General features: G+C 37.7%; 1 protein-coding gene across 1 annotated transcript in view; it reads right to left on the minus strand.

Moving 5' to 3' along the window:
* Positions 1-6,124: 6,124 nt before the first annotated feature.
* dar1 (dendritic arbor reduction 1) overlaps positions 6,125-20,620 on the minus strand; it is a 35,815-nt gene continuing 21,319 nt past the window's right edge. The window contains 7 exon segments of the mRNA XM_068287131.1: positions 6,125-7,422; positions 11,134-11,193; positions 13,484-14,267; positions 14,391-15,209; positions 15,211-15,221; positions 15,912-15,971; positions 16,029-16,536. Of these exon segments, the coding sequence (XP_068143232.1) occupies positions 7,235-7,422; positions 11,134-11,193; positions 13,484-14,267; positions 14,391-15,209; positions 15,211-15,221; positions 15,912-15,971; positions 16,029-16,536 (2,430 nt within the window). The 3' untranslated portion in view covers positions 6,125-7,234.

The following is a 20,620-nucleotide window of genomic DNA, read 5'->3' on the forward strand; positions in this document are numbered from 1 at the left end:
AAAAGTGAGTGAAAAGCTCACTCATTCCAACAGTTTCATCTCTAAGAGATATGCAAGTTATTATAAGGAATATCTAATTGCATTTGCCCGTATAAAAGAGCTTAATCTTAATATAAATCAAAAATCCAAGATTTATTGTTTCGTTTATCAATAAGTCAACTAATCATTTATTTATTATAAGTATTGGCATTGAAGTTGATCTTTTTGCCTCTGTCAAAGAGAACTAAGCACAAAGAGTCGTAAATTAGATGGGTTTAACCCAAAATTGATTAAAGTCCATAACATTTGTAAGTAATAATCTATATCTGTGTCCTTAATTTCATACATACATTGTATATATTGTGACCTTTCGGTGTGTGAGTGTCACTCCCACTGGTTTATGGTACCCTAGCCGGGTATAGTTTAACCCCTAGGTCCATGTACTCGTATTTAATGAGACTCTAGCGTAGGTTCATGACATCTAATAATGGTCATTTGCTGAAAAGTTATTGTGGCTTTTTTTTTTTTTTTGTGTTTTGTGTCCGGCACGACTCTTGACGCTTTGACAAAGTAACTGTATTTGCCCGGCAGCCATTTGGCCTATTGAGCCTTTTTGCGCCTGATTATTATTATGCTTATTATTACTATACTATACTACATATATTTAGATATATGTATATATCTATTTGTAAACTATTGTATTAAGCAGCAGCAGCTGCAGCTCATTTGTTGCCATTGCCGTTGTTGTTGTAGGTGTTCAATTAAATATGCAAACAGTTTTCAAATGTGTCTCGACTTGACCGAGTTCAAAGTCACATAGGCACGGATTGGGTTATTTCTTACCTCTCTCCCTCTGCCACACACACACACACACACACACACACACACACACAGACCAACTGACAAACATTTATACATATTTCGATATCGAAAAGTTCATTGCCAAATGCAGCAACAGCAGAAACAGCAACAGCCGCTTTTTTTTGCCATTATATTGGATTGCCATTGACTGCCACGGATCGATTTTGTTAGCCGACCAACCGATCGGTCGATCAACTGCTGCTGCCACTGCCGCTGCTGCTGCTGCTGCTGCTGCAGCTGGGCACATTGAGTCACACGCCGTAGTCATGGACATACGGACGGAACTTGGCGAGTTCCCAACCTCCAAATCAACTTCCCAAGTGCCGGCTGCTGCTGTTGCCTGACTGCTGACAGAGCTGAAAATAACAGCAGCAACGGCAAGCTGCATTTTGTGGGCGGCCACTGACCAAATGGTTTTTTTTTTCTCTCTCTCTTTCTTTGGACTACCCTTCCTGTGAAAGAGTTGCATAAATCTCAAATCAAGCTATGAATTCTGACTTGAGCTGCTTTAATTTAGACCAGATGCTGCGAGACTCCAAGTAAATGGGCCTAGCAATAGTTGGTACTACAAACAAATACTAGACTAAGTTTTTAAAGGTTTATATTAGTTTTCGTTAAAATAGTTAACATTGATTAAATTATGGACCTTTAGTTGTTTATCTACTTTTTCCTTTTTCTAGTAAATCGTTTTCTTGTAAAATTTCATAATAAACAGAATGAAAGAAACCAAACTCTTATGGTAATATTTTGTTGTTTATATCGTTCTCTGCAGGTTTTTGTTTAATTAATGCATTTGAATAAATATTTAAATATGATATATCCATTTTGCATCTAATTTATTTGCTGCCCTATAAATTATGAATTATTATTTCTTAACCACTTTTGCTTTACTTTGATTTAGTTTTGGTTAGGGTATTTATATTTTCAATCAATTCGGAGTTCTGTTCCTTTTTTTTATGTTTTTTGTTGATTTGTATTCTTGTGAGTTTTTTTTTTTTTTCATTTTGCCTTTTTGCTACGAGTATTTTCGTTATAAATTCTAGGCATAAGACCATATCGTTTTCATTTTGATTTTGATTTTGATTTAATTTACGGTTCTCGGTCCGTTTGGACACTTTGAATAATGTTTGTCTATTTATAAATATGAATTATTTTCCAACAGATTAGAGGAACGTATTCAATCTATTGTTATATACCTTCGTTCCATTCACCTTCCCCCCCTATCCCAACCCAACCCCACCACCGCCGTCTTCATTGACTTGTGTCTCTCAAGTCGATTGTGGCTTGTGGTTCGTGGTGTGTTGCATTTTTAATTGCTAATTAATTTTCCCGACACACAAAAAACAATAATTTTCTAAGTGAGAGATAAGCAGAGTTTCAATTTTTTATATAGGATATACATACATACATACATATCTAACGTGTGTGTGTGTGAGTTTATTTTTTCAATTAACCCAACACCTGGTTAAAATTTATTTATTGTGTTGATTTTCGCATTATAAATTTAATTTAATTATACGTGAAATGGTTCGTTTTGCCGTATTGAACGTTGCGTGGGTTCCCCCCGCTACCAGCTCCTCCTGCCGAGTGATGAATGGTGGTGTAAGGGGGGATAGATGGTAACAAAAAGTTGTTTAGACTCACATTAAACAGCAATTAAGCTTAATTATAGTTGTCGCCCGTTTTTAGCCAACATGTTTGTTGTTGTCTGCTTTATTTGTTGTATGCAAAATAGACAACAGCAACAACAACAACAACAACAGTCTGTGACAGGGGCCACCAGGGCAACGGGACAGACATCAGGGGCCAGGGGGCAGGTGGCTGGCTGGCTGGTTGGCTGGCAGCTGATGTCTGGTTAACCATAGTTATAGGCATAGGCTAGTTAGCATTTGTAAGAGATCTGGGCGCGTGGTTCCTGTTTTTTCTGCAGTTTTCGATTTCGGTGGTGGGGTCCGCCCCAGCACCGTGCACCCCTCCGCCTATTCCTCCCTATTCCTTCCGCATCGCCGAAAAAAAAAAAACAAAAACAAAAATCAAACCCGCCCACCCATCCCCTCTTTGATGCTGCTGTCTGTCAGTCATACCCATACAAACACACATGCAATACGACACGATCACGACACGAGCACGAGTAATGTTATTCTGTACTTTGAACTTGTCAAATACCCTGTAAAATTTTGACAATATACTTGGAGCTTGAAAACAGGTCATCTGGGGGATAGACTCCATTGTCCTCTCAAAGGTCAAGATATGTCATTAGCTTCATGTCTATAAGTGATTCGAAGTGCAGGATGATTAGAAGAACCTAATAAATTGTCCATTCTAGTTAAACTCACTCTTAATACAGGGTATCACTTAGTTGGAGACCCGATAAAATGCATGTTTAGTTTTTGTTGTTTTTTTTTTTTATTGTTGGTTTGGTCGCCCCTCTATCCATTCATCCATTTGCCCCCTTTGCACATTTGCTAATGGGGGCTTTTATGTTATGGCCTGGCTTAAAATGGATGAGCCTGGCTAAGGAGTTGTTTGAGTTTCAATTTGTGTGTGGGTTAACTTTGAGCTGTTGCTGTTGCTGTTGTTGCTGTGGGTGTAGAGTTGCAGCAACAGCTGGACCCTGTCTGAATGAAAGTAAAAGGTGTTGCAAAAGGCTTAAGAAGTATGTTCAAATTAATGGAAGTTGTAAAGGAAGCAGGTAATTGATTACTTGCCCAAAAAACCAAAACCCAAAAGTGTAGGATAATTTTTGGTGAAATTTTCAGAAATGGTTTGAAAGTGCTGTTTATATTGAGAAGCATTTAAGTCGGATGAACTTTTTTGATATTAAATTGGTTTGTTTACTTGCTGCAGTTCCTGATTGAAATCAATCAGTCGATTTGAATCAAATCATTTCCTATACACACAAGCTGCAATTGAGTCTTAACCTTGAAATTTCCATTTAGTTCATTAGACGTTTTCATTATGTATACTTTGAATACACATTTATGATTCATTAGCCATATTAATTCATTAAGGAACTAAACAAAAAATATTCAATCAATTTGCGCAAAAAAAAACAAAAACAAAAAAACAAAATAGAGATCGTTTACTTAACTCAATTAGCCATAAATTAAAATATATATTCTTGCTAAATCATTATGAGCTCTCCATTGTCACATTAACCAAATTGGCATAATGCATTGCACCATTCCGCCAACCCTTCACCTAAGAGTTAGCAATTCATCAACAAAAATTTATTTGCCTCTCAAATGAGCAGCAACAAAAGCTCACAAATTAATTGATTAATTGATCTTAATTAAATAATAAGAAACACAGCAAACACACATACAATTGTACATTGTGATTTGACTGAAATCGAATCAATCTATATATATACAGATGTGTGTATAGTATGAAGTGGGTGCTGCATATAGAGGAAAGAAAGATGAAGTGAGGGTGAGGTGGAGGTGGAGGTGGAGAAACACATGCCTTTTGTATGCATAATATCAATTTGTGCGGTCCTCATCATACCTACACGTATAAAACCGACTGAATGAGTTTTATATTAAAAATAAAAACGAAGAAAATAAACTTTATCTAGCAATCTTAAGCCAATTTAATAAGCGGGTTGCCCCGTTGTGGCCACAAAGTTGAGCTGTCAGTCGTAATATGATTAATCAGCGCCATAACGTACAAAACCAAAGCAAGCCAACAATTGAAGATACTCGCAACAATGAGGCAAAAACTGAACTGATGTCGATGCCAATGGAATGGAGGGACTGAACGAATGAATGAGTGAATGACTGACTGACTGACTGGCTGGCTGGCTGGATAGCTGGCTGGATGGCTGGCTTGCTGACTGACTGAATGAATGGGGGCATGCCAATGTCGGTCTGCATAAGTAAAACTACACACACACACACACACAAATATAAATTATATTCCAGTCTGTCTCAACGCCCACATAGAAGATGCGTAAAAGGTACTTGATGCGATAACTTTTCGTAGTCCTCTGGTGGTCCCTGAAATATGTTTTTACGTACCATAAGGTCATAGGAGATATTTATATTTCCCATGTCAATGTGAACTAAATATTATTAATCTCATTTTGTTCAACATTATTTTCAAATTTAAAGTCATTAAAAGCTTTTGATTTACATTCCCATTACTATAATGGTAATACGTGGCGTATGCGTTATTTACTTCTCAAAAATGGGTTTCTCCATAATTTCTCTTTCAAATAGTGAATTAAATGCATTCTAACGGATGAACTATGACTATGGCTTGAAAAATTTGTTTAAATTAATGCTAGATCTTTAAATAAAGCCAATCACGAGAAACAAAATTAGTTGCTTAACACGTTTCATAAATTTATGACAAATTGAACTGGTTTTATTTCAGTTTCAGTTTTAAGCTGAGAGCGTGTATAGTTCAGTTCCTTTATCTGGAGTTCTCTTATGCCAACTCATAAATTAATGAGGCTCATAAAATCAAACTTTAAATTGTATCTACTGAATACATTTTGTGTGTGTGCCTGTGTGTATGTGAGTTCTTTTTTTTGTTTATTCACGAAAATGAAATGAAACGACACGAAAATGAAATGAAGAATTTTATCGCACAAATCAAAAGCAGCTACATGACGCGTTCAAATTTCAAATGCAGTCAAACAATTGAAATTATTATTGTTATTTTAAACAATTTTCAAGCAGCAGCAGCAACAACAACAACAACACAACAACAAGCCACATTTGCTTGACATGTTTGTTTCGTGTACAAAATATTTTGATAATGATCGTGAAGCAATAATAACAACAAAAAGCAATTGACTGAGTTTTCAAGACATATAAAATGTATGTTGATATATCTATATATGACCGTGTTGGGGTCACATTTATCGGCTTTACATTCTCATCTAAATGAAATTATTGTCTCTCTATCTCTCTCTCTTTCTCTCTATCTGTCTCAGACAGCAGTTTTGGTTTCTTGCCAGACACGTAATTTTAATTATAAATAGAAATAATTATATGTTTATAGGAAATTTAAAGAATTTCATCGATTACATTTATAATACAATTTTTTGTTTAAATGGCTGTCAAGCCAGGCTGGAAAGTAATGTTTCTTTATTTATTGAATATCGATTTATAGGCCAAAGTTGAAATTATAACTTTTCCATTGTAACAGACAAAACTTGGCTCATATAAAAAGAAGAATCTTTGCCTTTTTAGCCATTCTACAACTTATTAACATAGCAAAGCTTTCGTATTAACCCTTTTTCAAGTGAATCCAGACTCCCAGGAAAACGTTAGTGTTTTGGAATTTTTCAAAAATTTTTATTGGATGGTTTTGTGCCAGCACTTTTTGGTGTTTAAAAACGATACATAGAGACACGCGTATATGGTAGAATACTATTAACTAATCATGGTTTTTTCTTTTTAACTACAACTACAACTAAGACATATACAGAAAATAGATAAATTTATAGAACAGTGTATGTGTGTGTGTGTGTGTGTGTGTATGTGTGTGGGAGGGGGGAGGCAATATACAACTATTGATGAAAACTTGATTGGTTTTTTTTTTTTCGATAGATGTATACAGATCTAAGGGGCATAGCTATATAGTTTGTTTTTTTTTTTTTTTTTATACACACAAGTTGTGCACAGCTTTTCCTTAAATGCATGTTACACAACTTATTTCGTTAGATTAAAAAAAAAAAAAAAATTGATTGTATGTGTGCCGTATGGAATGAACATATTTTCTAAACTTTTGCTTTTATTTTTGTTTTTTTTTTTTTGTTTTTTTTTTTTGTTGTCTTTCTTGTTCATTGAGTTGTTGAGTTTTGTTGTTAATTGGACAAATGCTTAGAACTAAGATATTTTGTTTTTACTTAGCTTTAATTGAGAGACATAGAAGGGGTGAGAAAATGAGACAGCTAGAGAGGGAGAGAGAACGAAAGAGAGGGGAAAAGAAAAGTTAAATTTATTGTTGTAGCTATAACTTTAGCTTTCATTTTGGAAAACTGGGCATAGGCATTATCTCGCTCTTTCTCGTTTAAAATCTCTTTCTCTTCTTTTCTCTTCATACTTCTCCCTCTCTCTCTCTCTTGCTCTCGCTCTCTTGTTTTCCTTCTCATTCTCTATCTAACTCTTGGTGATAATTCATTCTCATAGTATGCAGTTTATGAGTGTGTATGTGTGTGTGTGTGTGTGTGTTTGTCTGTGTTTCTTTGATTAGTAAGTTACATTTTACATACATTTAGTAGTTAACCTTTTTTACTTTTAACTATATGAAAAACAAAAAAAAAAAAAAAATTTATTTAAGACACTAAACTAAAGTCCTTTGGATTGTGGTATAGTTGATGTTTTTGCTTCTCTGCGCAACTTCTTCTGCTTCAGCTTCCTTTTGTCATCCCTCATCTTTCTCATTTATTTTTGGGTAAATGCCGTTTCATATGCAATGCCAAGTGATCACTTCGCGCAAAGCTACGTTCGCACACAATGCATTTGAAGGGCTTGGCACCAGTGTGTTTGCGATAGTGTCGCGTCAGTTCATCGGAGCGGGCAAAACGCCATTCACACTCGGGCCACTGGCAGGTATAAGGTTTTTCGCCTGTAAATAAAGAAAAGAGTGACGAAAACATGTTAATATCAAGAATAACTATTAACAACTTCTAGGCAAAACAAAAAAAGAAAACAGACAACAGAAAACAAAACCCAATCCCCAACAGAAACATGTTTCTTTAAACCAACCAACCAAGCGGCAGCTGTGTCCAAATTTTTGGCATCCAATTTTTTTCTTCTATTTTTTTTGTATTTTTATTTTTGTATTTTATGGCACACGACTTGAGTTCGATGCTTCAGACAAAAGACATTTTCAAGTGAACCGGCAAAAGCCGGCAACTCTATGACTAATTCAATTCAAAGACAAACAAAAAGAGGGTGTGAGGGATGGGGATAGGGGAGGTATGATTATTATTATAGCATAAACATTCATGTTCAAATTGAAATGGTACAAAATAATTATGTAGATTTGAGATATTTGTTAAAAGTGAACTTGACATTTTTCATTTGAACGAATCGAATTGAATGCGTTTTGCATTTTACACTAAAAAAAAAAATGCATGAATTTTGGATTGGAGAATATCTTGAAGCTTAAACATATGGTTATCTGTATTTCTCTCTGTGTAGTATTGAAATCGTTGAGAGAAATGAAAGGTTTATGAAATTATTGAAATCATTGGATTGTTCGATTTGATCTCCACTAGAAATTGGATATCTAACTTCAACTTGTGCACATCTTTAGGGCCTTTTCTCTCAACAATTAAGGTAAACTCCAAGACCTTTTCTCCACCACTCTTCCCTCTCTCTCTCTCTTGTTCACTCGTTGAATGATCTCAAGTGGCACTCAGCTGACACTTTTGTCGGATTTTCGTATAGAAACTCAATACGAATGCGACTCGTGGCGTGACTTATTGGTTTATTTAGATCTCTTTTAATGAATTTAAGTGTTTCGAGACAAGATGCCCGATCATAATCACTTAAAAAGAAAAAAAAATATAAAATAAATAAATATAAAAATTTACCTAGACCAAAAAAAAAAAAAAAAAAACACACACACACACACAGAAAAAGGTTTTGCCTTTGGTGAGTCACAACATCGCACAGAATGTAAAAAAAAGAGTTTTTTAGACCTCCCCGCGACTCTTGTTCCGTGGGAACAACATTCATACATATTTTGGTGTGTGTTTTTTGGCAAAAAAAATACGATTCAAAAACAACCACAGAAAGTTATGTAAGTGTTGTTTTGTAATGTGCGATGAACGCAATGCGATAAGCCAAAGCAGAATTACTTCATAATTTTACTTAGCAGTTGTTGTTACCGACGACGACGACGACAAGAAAACAAACCAAATCACCCGGCAATGGCAATATAAATAAATTGAAAAGGCAAACAAAAAGGCTCTTGGATCTTGGAATCGGTTTGGATTGAATCGAATCCAGAGACTTGGCTCAGTTCAAGCCTAAGGCAATATGAAAACTTTTTAGCTGGACCATGGACCACCTCCAGTTGCTGTCTGTCTGCCAGTTTAGACTCACTTGAAGTCTCCCTCCCCAGTTACAGTCCCAGTCGCAGTTGCAGTCCCAGGTTCCAGTCCATGGGCATAAAAATCAAATCAAACTAATTTATGGCAGTGCGAACATATTAGCAAACAAATCAGTACAAAATAAGCCAACAGCATCAACTCAGACTCAGACTCTTGAGCGGTATGTAGAGACTGCAGAAGGAGTCCCGCTCAGAGGAGGCGACCGAAGACCGAAGATAGGGAAAATTTATGCGTTCGCTTGTTGCATAAAGATTAGTTACCCGGTGATTTTCTAATCGCCGACGTCGGCATAGGTCTTCTCCTTCCCCAAAACTCCATTCACCATCTCATCATTGAAGAGATTATAAAAGCAGAAAGCCTAAATAAAATTGAGAAATTTATGTGACTGGCCAAAAAGGGTGAAATCGAATCATTGACTTTGATTAGAACCGATTTTCGTTGGTTTTCCATTGTTCGTTAGGGTCAAGTTGCGCCATTTGAATTAGAAATGAAATAAGCAAACATAAGATGAGATTTACTAAAGACATCTCTATGACTTGATCAAATATTTAAACAAAATCTCAAAAGTCTATGGTCGTCTAGTACTTGGCATCATTGCTAATCAGCAATGACAACACTTAGCTGAGTGTTGGCGCCACAAGAAGCTACACCATGCAGCAGCTTTTAAATTGCATAAACAAAAAAAAAAAAAAAAATAGATGATAGATAGACAGCTAGATGGATAGATAGGTAGATAGATAGTTTGTGTTTAGCTATGAATGGAAGTAAATTCTAGGCTGGGTCTACGTTTCGTAGGTCTGGACGGTAACTAACTCAAAAGCCAAACAAACGGACAGCCATCAGACAGTAGCCCCACAAATGCTTCAGGTGGCTGTGGCCACTTGAGGGGAAAAAAAATACACTTCTACTACCACTGCAAAATTGCCAAAGCTAAAAACCAAACCAAAAGAGGTTTGAACTAAATGCAGAAAGACATGACCATTAGGCAGGTTAATTGAAGGCAGCGGGTTGGAAGGGAAAGGAATGGGTAAAGTAAGGTGAGAAACAGGCAGCAGGCAGCTTAAGAAGGAGGTAGGAGATCGAACCGATCGTGTTTGGCCTTAGGCTAAAGTAAAGTCAATTAAAGCACTTTTACCGCACACATACCTTAAATCAGTTAAAGTGCCAGTAACAACAACAAAAAGGGTGAGATCACCCAAGGTTTTTTCTATGGAATTTCATAAAAGTTTACTCTCTGCGACCTTTTGCAAAAAAAAAAACCAAAACTCCTCTTCCACCTCGTGTCCTCCTGCTCTCTTTCATTGAATGCGTGCGTTGACGGGGCGTTAAGTTTATCAGTTAAGTAAAAATCAACGCAACGCAAAATCATAATAATAAAAATGTTTTTAATGCAGCATTTTAAGTTTGCGCATAAATCAGCTGGTCGGTCGGTCATGTGCGATTAATAAACCCAACATTCATTCTGTGGACAAGGAGCATGGAGAGGAGAGATTTTAGGCAGGGCTGCGGCTGGGTCTGGGTCGGCCATCGGGAGGCATAAAACGTGTGGCCCATAAAACGAAGGCAGGTGATCAACATCAGCAACATCAGCTTCAGCTACAGCTACAGCAGCAACATCCAACAGAGCGAAATATCCAACGGAACGTCAAGTGTAATCTGAGCAAGAAGGAAATGCAGGCCAAACGTGCGCCCAGCTGATGGCGTTGGCGATTGGCGATTGTTTGCGATGTTGCAACTGCTGACCACAAAACAGCAAACAACAACAAAAAACAAACCATCGAAATCACGATTTTTGTGGTTTTTCTGTTGGTCTTGTGGCACAGAAATTGAAAAAGCAAAACAAAAAACCAAAACTACCCAAAACTACACACAAAAATATAGGCAAAAGGCGCTCGAAGCTCTCCCATGGCAAATTATGTGCTGGCAACTACAAATATGAGCTCGCGAATTAATCAAAAGCCTTTTTCCATAGTTTGTCTGTCTGTCTGCCTGTCTACTGATTGCCCAACCATCAACCCAACCAGCCCAAGCACAGCTGACGCCAGTGGCTGATTTAACTCATCGGTGTCCAGTGTGCCCATATGGCAACCCCACCCCCCGCCCCTTGTTCAGGGTTAAACGGACAAATGTTGTGACAGTTGTTAACCAGAAGATACTTTTTATGTAGGAAGAGTATGTAGGTGGATAATGACTAAAAAAACAAGAAAGCAACTTACCAGTATGAATCCTTTGATGCGCCTTTAAATGTGAGCTTTTCGTATAGACTTTTGAACAACCTGTAATTAGAAAGTGCATTAAATTAGTTTACTTTAAGGGAATGTCTTCGATGTGGTTAGCACATAAAATAACAGGAATCGTTGACAAAATGATGTAACAAATAAGTTTAAGCCGATAAACAAGACTCTTTAGGTTTCTCGACCAATACGAATCTAAAACTAACTCTATAATATGTATGATGATGCTGTTAACTACAAAGTAATAGCTAAGTAGAACTATAAAGAGTATATATTCTAAATGAAATTTAAGAAATTGCCACACTTTAAACTCGATTTCCTGTTTTAAGATTTACAACGACATTACTTAGTTTGATGCTACAAAAAAGTCTAAAGTCTAGATTCTAAAGTAAAATTACAAAATCTTGATTAGTAAGAATCATGAAAATGAGTGCCATACATTTCGCTGAGCCGCACATCATAGACTGGGTCAGTGGGCGTTACCAAAAGAAAAGGAGATGAAAACTTTGTGGAGCCTTTTTTTCGCTTTAATTAATGCCCATGAAAGATCGGTTTTTTTGGCTGGTGAAAGTCTTTTTGCACAGAAATTCACTTGCCCACGGAGACAGTGTGACATTTATGAGGCTGTTAAAAAGGATGCCCCCGACACGTACGCTCTAATTGAAAGCCAAAAAGGCAACAGGCCAAAAACCCAAAAAAGAAATACTGATACTAAACGAATTAAATAGCTAAAGAGCGAGGCAAGAATGTTGTATGACTGCGACTACGACTACGGCTACGACTATGACTTCAACGAACGATTGTTAGACAGTTAGAGTCAGTTGATTGGCTTGGATAGATATCGGAGGATTGCTGAACTCCATGCGGACATAACTCACTTGGCATCAAGACTGGCACTGGCACTTTACTGAAGTTTCTGCAGTTGCTAAAGTTTGCTATTGGTATTGGTATTGCCTGATGTCTGATGCGTGCGTTTATGGCATAATAACTTCATTTGGACAGCATTGCTGTTGCCTATGTGCATTCATTGGAGTTTTGTCTAATATTTGTGGTCTTTGAGTTTTTCAGTCGTTTTTCGTCTATCGTTTTCGTCTAAAAATGGCCATGGCAAACGTGTCAGACAATTGTCAATTATTTATTAGTGGCAACGCACGTAGTCGTCTAAAGTCTAGACAATGTCGGAATACAGTTGGGCCACTTAAGTGCTTTTCGAAGATGGAGATGGAGATGGCGATGGCGATGGCAATCGATAGCTAATGTATATAGAGATATATCTATATATTTGACAGAGCATAGAATTATCTATATAACAAACATTTTTGTTGATGATGAAGGCTAAAGTGATATCATCTTAACGTAAATTATTAATGTGTTTTTATTTTGCTCTCTCTCTTCCCTTTGAAATATTAGAAGGTTTAGAAACTCTTGCTAAAAGAAGAAGGAAAAAACAGGAAAAGATAACTACTTCAAAGTTTGTCTAACTTTGTAATTTCTTAAATCAAAAAGTTTGGTTCATACTTAAATGAAAGATTTCGATTTGGCTCCCATGCATAGTTGGACGATTGTATTTTCGATCTACATTAATTTTCCATTTAACTTTAACTTTCTACTGATTTTTTTTAAAAGAGATTGATTTGTTTTTTTGTCGTTGCAACGATTGCTGCTAAATGACTCAACTCAAGTTCCAAGTTTTTGTGACATTGAAAACGCACTTGGCCATGCATAAGACATGCAACTGTAACAATAGACAGCCCACATACTATTACTGGGGGAGAGATATCTCTTACATAAATATATGGCAAATGCCTAATTAGAATTACAAAAAAGGTAATAGAAAAAGCGCCACAGCCAGCACCACCACCAATAATAATAGTAATAATAACAACAACAACGACAATAAGCAGCGGGAACTGTCAGTGGCACAGCCAGAGGAGATGCGGACAAAAAAAAAAAAAGTCAGAGAAAAAAAAAAGATAATAAATAAATGTATAGATAAATGGAGAATAAATAAATGCCGATTGGAAAAACGCGCCACGCATGAGCAATGAGTCTCGCACGTGGAGTCAGCAAATGCCGAGAATGCCCAAAGCAAAGGAATCGATAGTGGTGTTGGGGAAAGTGGTGTGGGCCGAAGCGGGGGAGGTAGACCCACAACAACAACAGCAACAACAACTGGTTGCTGGTGTTAGTTAGTTGACTTTGTTACGAAAAGTGTCGCAAAGCATGCGAAATGATAAACGAGACGCACATGCAACGAATGCCAAATGGTTGGACTGACTGGTTAGTTGGACTGACGGATGGATGGATGGATGAAACTGAATCTTCTACTCACCCACAAAATCACAGTGATGGATGCGACGCTTCTCCAGCTCTGGATTGTTGCGCCGATTATATCGCACCGTTCGCACACTCATCAGGCTGGCAATGTGGGCCGGAGTGCCTGGCTGATGATGCGAGTGCCGGCCACGTCGACCCGTTGTGGTTGTTGTTGTTGCTGATGGTGGGGGTGGTACGGATGCTGCTGCTGCTGCTGATTGTGATGCTCCTGGCAGTTGCTGCTGCTGCTGCACCACCGATGATTGCTGCTGTAAACCGGATGCAAGACCAATCACAGCTGATGGGGATGTTGCATGTGTGGCGGGTGTTAGATTGGTGAGCGTGGTTGTGGTGGTGCCAGCACCACCACCAAGTAATTGCAATGTTGGCGTTGGATTCACTAGACTAGGACAAAGGCCTAGGCCAGCTAAACCAGCTAAGCCACCATGACCTTGCTGATACGGAGGCGGTGGTGTGGTGCGCCTTTGAGCCTGAGCGACAGCAGCAGCTGCTGCCACCATGGAGCTGCCGGGACTGCCGGGATCTGAGCTGGGTGGCGTCAATGGAGGCACAAACATGTGACGTGTGGCTCCTGCTGTTGCCGCCGATGACGATGACGAGGAGGAGGAAGAGGCGGCTGATGTGGCAGATGGTGTACTAGGTGCGGCTGGTGGGCAAAGTTGTTGCAATTGCTGTTGAGCACCAAGTTGAGCTGTGGGCGTGGCAGTTGTTGATGGTGTGACTGTCGATGAGGCAATTAATCCAGATGGCGGGTGTATTTGGTATTTGGTATGAAAGGTCTACAAACATAGAGAAAGAGCAAAAGAGATTGCAAGAGAGAGAATGTTAAAAGATGGAAAGTTTTTTGGTTTTTGTTCATAACGGAAAATTTCCTAATAGTTCTTGCCAATCTCTTAACTCACCTGACTGCTATGCCAGCTATAGCCGTAACTGCTGCTGATGGCTGTTGAACTGCTGTTGCTGCTGCTGCTGGTGCCATTGCTACCGTTCAGATAGCCAACAGTTGATCCGCTGGTCAATTGAGATGCGTATTGTTGCTGATAGGAGGAGGTGGAGTTGCTGCTGTCGCTGGTGGTTAACAGCTTTGGGCTATTGCTGCCACTGTGCTGCTGATGATGGTGTTGCTGCTGGTGTTGCTGTTGCTGGTGTTGATGTTGTTGCTGTTGCAAATGCAATTCAACGACATCAGCAGCGGGTGGCAGACCAGACAGCGCCAGGCTTGGATGATGCTGGTACAAATGTTGCTGTTGCTGTTGATAATGTTGCTGATAGTGTTGCTGTTGTTGTTGCTGCTGCTGCTGCTGCTGTTGCTGGTATTGCAATTGCTGATGTTGTTGATGTTGTTGTTGGTGAAGGTGTTGCTGCTGCTGCTGCTGGTGTTGGTGTTGTCGCTGCTGTTGCTTTTCTGTTTTTATCTCCAGGGGACTGAGCAATGGTGTCGAGAAAGTTTCCAGCAGAGTATCATCTATTGCTTCCATTTTGACCTGCGGCAGCTGAGATGTGGCATTGTCCCCATTGTTGTTGTTATTATTATTGGCACTTGTATTGTTGTTGTTATTATTGTTGCTGCTATTACTGTTGCCACCACCACTATTGCCATTACTTGCACTCAACATGAGCGCATTCTCGGGATCAATATTTTGTATTGAGGTAGCAATATCATCCCACAAAACTGGCCGCTGATAGGGATCGTCCAATGGATCCGCGTAGAGAGCCTCTTTTGTTTTTGGTTTCTGTTTTGATCAAATAGAGGAAAACGCTATATAATCGACACACTAATATCTTATGCAAATCCACACACACACACACACACACACCAAAGGGAAGTATTAATAATGTACACACACAAAAAAAAATCTCGCATATGCATGAAATTTATAAACAGATGTTGATTTGTTTGACTATTTTTAGAGAGAGCTTCATGAAAGACTTTTTGGATTTTGACATCGGCCCAAAAGCACTGCCATAACTATAATAATATTATGAATGAACGAAGCAAAGAAAATAAAATAGATGCTAAGGAGGTGAGGTAAGTTGTCTTTGGCTCAAAAGTATTTTATAATGATTATTTGAGTTTAAAGTTAGCAAAAGAAAAATTAAAAGAAAAAAAAAACTCCTGATTTTAAGCTAAAGCTCATTGAGAGTTCGTCTATGCCCAAATTCCATCAGTTTTGGTCTAATCTTAGAGTCTGGTTCATTGCGATTTGTTTCTGATGGTTTCAAATTTCACATTTTGGAAATAGAAATGAAACGAAACGTAACGAAGATCAACCTAAACAAGTTGCCAACAGTTTTTTTATTATTATTTTTTGCTATTGACTTGTGAGATTTCACCATGCGTGTAATTTTGTCAGACCTCCGCTCCCTGGCCAACCCAACCCCACTCGTACTCTCTCTCTATATGTGTCTGTCATTTTACTTACCATACAAATATTCCTTGTCGCCGCTTGTGCTGCTCGTAGTACCACCAGCATTACCACCTGCTCCTCCACCGCCTCCTCCTCCTCCTCCTCCAGAGGCACCACCACCACTTGACGCACTATAAGCCAATGCCACATCGTAGGGCGCTCCATCGTATAACGGTGTACAGCCATAGGCGGAATTTGAGTTTGAATTAGGTGAGCCGGCGGGTTGTTGTTGCTGTTGGTGTTGCTGAGGCTGATCGCTGGCATAACTCGCTGATGATGGCAATTGCCACGACGAGTCGTTGTCACTCTCACCGCTCTGCAAACTATGCGAATGCTGATGCAAATGCTGATGATGATGCTGATGTTGATGCTGATGATGATGCTGATGATGATGCTGATGCGAATGATGATGCAGGTGTTGATGATATTGCTGATGATGATGTTGCTGTTGCTGCTGCTGCTGATGGGCTGAGACTACATTATTGCTGTTGGTGGGTGTTGTGCTCGAATTGCTGTTGTTGTTACTATTACTATTGGTGGCCACAGTCGCTGTAGCAGCCAATACTTCCAGTTCAACATCGGCTGGTTCGATTTTATGGAGACGTCCCATCAGCTCATGCCGATAGTCCAGTTCCGGCGACTGTAAAGAGAGCGAGAGAGAGAGGGAAATTGTTAGTAAATTGTGTGTTATATGGCCCATCAGGTAATCAGAGACCGACCCCAAGACTCTAATTCCAACTCAGTCTCTCTGTCGAGTCTCTGTCTTTGGCATTCAGTCTCTGCATCTGCTATGCTCTGGCTTCTTCATAAATTTTGATTAAATTTTTATCGTTGAACAAAAACACTTTGAGCATTATCTTTATGCTCTCGTCTGCCATGCAAAGATCTCAGAGTTTCAACTTTAATTTTAACTTCAACTTCAACTTTAACTTTAACTTTAAGCATTTTCCTTTTCTCTTTTCGTTGTTATTTCTGTTTTATTTTTATTGCATTCTTCGCTTCAATTTAATTTGATTTTGCACCGAAATTTGTTTTGTAGATTTGTCGCCTGATTATTGTTTGATTTTGATTTTTTACTGCCCAACCAACCAAAAAGAGCTCAAAAGGAAATGGCCAAGCAAGACACCAGGCCCAAGATGAGGCAGCTGCTCAGAGTGGGGAGGTGGTGGATTGTGGTGCAAGTTCGTTGCCAATGCCAGACACTGATGCTGTGTGTGCAAATGAGTACAAATAGAAACGCGCTAAAGTTGACGCTTTTGTTATGCTAAAAATCCGCTTATCGATTCTTTATTTGATCTTCATTTTTGTACTGCTTCATCCTTCTCCATCTTCCCCTCCTCTTTCTCAACACTCTATGCATAAATCTGCTAAATGTTTGTCAAGTTGTATATAGCAGTAGTATAGTAGGCTTGAAAGTTGCTAAGACAAAACAAAACTCTAGATGTGTGAAAGAATTTGATTGGGGGTAAAAGTGTCAAAGTGATGGAAAGATCTACACTTGAAGAAACTTTCAATAGACTTGAGTTTTGGTTTCCATCATGAAATATCTCTAAGAGGTATATAATTTATTTGGAACGACCAATTGTCATAAAAGCTAAATAATTTATTCTAGATTCGTTAAATTTGAGTCTTAGAATGAAATATAAAGACAAACTTAAGTTTTTTTTCTTTCTTTTTGTGTTTCCCTTTTGAAACTTCTTGACTCTGAAAATGTTTATTCAAATACTTTTACATTAATTGCTATATTTGTTCTTTTTTTCAAGTGTAAATAAGGTGAAATTCAATGCAAAAGCTAACCGAATATATCAGTCGTCATCGGAAATCTATATGTTTTACTCACAACATCTCAATTCTTTTTGCTTTTTGAAATAAAACTTTTTTTCTTTCTTTTTGTCTATAAAATTTGATAGCCTTTTCTTTGATTTAAGTTTCTCATTGTTGTTGTTTTCTTCTAATTTATGACAACACTTAACGTTGTTTAGGCAAACATAATAATCATTTGGCAAATTAGTGAAATTTTTTGTCGTATCAGCTAGCAAAATGTGAACGAACGAGGCTTTTCACATGCAAATGATGTTAGGCTGTGTGAGAAAGAGAGACCCAATATATCAAACAAAGTGTCGATCAATAAAAACCAAGCAACAAACAGCGACAAATTTGATATATACATATACAAAATATATACATATATATATTGTATTTTTACTGAACAAAACGAAAATCTGAGTCAATCCGAGAAATGTTCGACACTGAGTCATTCAGTACTCCTTCAACATCGGCAACTCGTTTCTTTTTTATGAGCTGAAAATTTACGAGCGTGGCAAATTATTTTAGCTGCAATATTTTTTGCGCCAGCATTTTTCATTTTATTTGGTTGTGGTTTGGTTTATATTTTTTTTTTCTTATTTATTTATTTTTTTTCTTTGCCATTTTTCTGTTTTGTTAGTATGAAAAATGTTTGCTCAACTTGGCGGAGGTCAACATGGCGTGTGATAATTTTAATAGATTTTCGGTTTTTTTTTTCGGGTCGAATGAGTAATGTGTTGGTTAGGATTTTTGTATATATATTCAGAAGTGTGTGTGTGTGTATATATATTGGGCTCGTTTTCATTGAGATTTCCACGAATTTCAATTGATTTTTCCAATGCGAGTGTGTGTGTTGTTTTTTTTTTTTCTCTCTCTTCTTCTGGTTTGGCAAAACGTTCTGTGTGGGGCAACTCCAGGGCACATTTAGTGGGCTTCACACGCAAATGACCTCATAAAAATGCGTAACGCATCGCGTTGAAGCGTTGCGGAATCTTTAAGTGGTCCTCCACCCTCCCCTTTCAAATACCTGTCCTTCTGCTGCCATCTAGCCACCAGCCGTCTAAACTGTGAATGGGCATTAGTTCGATTGGACTTTGAGGTAACTTCACTCACATACAACAACGGTAACTGGGTACCTCACTAAATGTCTGCCTGACACATTGACAGGCCCAGCACCAACAACAATAATAACAACAACAGCAACAACGAACATGAATTTCAATTATGAACCTGTTCTTTTGGACATTTCTTCGCCAAGTTCTTGGGTGAAATTATGTTCAGGTACTTTGTGTTTATTTTTATTTTTGTTTTGTTTTGTTTTAATGTTTTCTGCAGCTACAACTTTTGTTTCTTCTGGCACGCCAAGTTATTTATTTATGTATTTATTATTATTATTATTATTATTATTCCGAGCTTTTTCTTCTTTCTTTAAACATTAAAATGCCGTTGTCAATAATCGCGTCGAGTCAGACAGAAGCAATAAATGGTCAATATAACAATTTGCATATATTGAGTAGAGAAATGGAAAATGTTTATACGGAGGGGGAGTAATGAAAGGGAGTCAGGAAAGGGGGGAAAAGAGATGTGGTAAGAGAATGGGGGGCAGAGGTGGGTGGCTGGTTAACGGCTTGTTTGTCCCGATTTTTGTGAGTTATTGTATTTCTCGTTTTATTATCATTTTGTTGTTTTTTTTTTTTTTTTTTACTGATTTGGCCTATTTTGTTTGTGTTTATGACGTGATTTAGGTAGCTAAATGCTATAAAATTGTAACCCGAAAACTGATTAATATATTTTACCCAATGCTGCCATGAAATGCATCAAATATTCCAAATAGATAACTATGGAAAATGGATTTTTATGGAATATCTGATTGCCCGAGAGGCGCAGAATGCTAATTTCATTTAATACGCCCCCCACCCCTCCAGGAAAGTTTAATAATCACATTATTCAGAATTTACATTCAATAGGAATCGAAACATAAAAAACAACCAATTACTTGAAGTTAAACTGAAGTTCATGAGAAATTTAGTAATAATTGTAATGGATTCATATGCTCTGTCTTATATATACATACGAACTTTCGCTATTTCAATCAAATGATTTCTAATACCCGCCATTATTGGTAAGAAAATCCAGTTTGAATATTCCTAGGCAAGCAAACAAATTGATTTGCATCCTCAATTTATGAAGAATTATAACCACCATTATTTGATCTTAAACTTTTTATCTTTTGCCATCAAAATTTGAAATTTATATTGTGTGTGTGTGGGGCGCCCACAATCTCCTTAGACTATATACATATAAATCGGCATTTGTTTGTGGTGAATTTTTATAACCCCATAGAAAACAAATTCTTGAACCATTTAGGCATTTAATTTATTATCTCCCGCACAGTTGAAATGCTTTTGCTTTTGTTATTGATATTATTCGGACTCATTTCTTACGAGTTTTATGGGGTAGTTGGGATTCAGATACAGAAACCGTCTGATACAGGGGAGGTGGGGGGAGATCTGTTGGTATAGAGAAATATGCGGAGCTCCAGCATTAGAGCAAATGGGAAGACATTTATGATCAGCTTTATGCGCAGCTGTCAAAAATCTCGTAGACGAGAAAACGCAAAATGGCCAATTTTATGGCTCAATACGAAATCAAATGAGCGTCTATTTCTTTAGCTCTTTCGGTGTCGTTATTATTTTTTTTTTTTTCGTCTCTTTTTTCTCCGTTTTTCTTTGGTTAAATTAATAATAATAAAAAAAGACAGTTGGCAATTTGACATCTTTTTTTATACTATTTGGCATATTGATGGCTGTTAATAGATAGTCAGCAGGCGAGGGACGTAAAAAAGAAAAAAAAGAGTAAGAAATGCCGTGAGAGTTAAATAGGGAGAGAGGGGACGAGACGAGACGTATCAAATTGAA

The sequence above is a fragment of the Drosophila tropicalis genome, unplaced genomic scaffold (genome assembly GCF_018151085.1).
Source record: "Drosophila tropicalis isolate 14030-0801.00 unplaced genomic scaffold, ASM1815108v1 contig_463, whole genome shotgun sequence".
Classification (NCBI taxonomy): Eukaryota; Metazoa; Arthropoda; class Insecta; order Diptera; family Drosophilidae; genus Drosophila; species Drosophila tropicalis.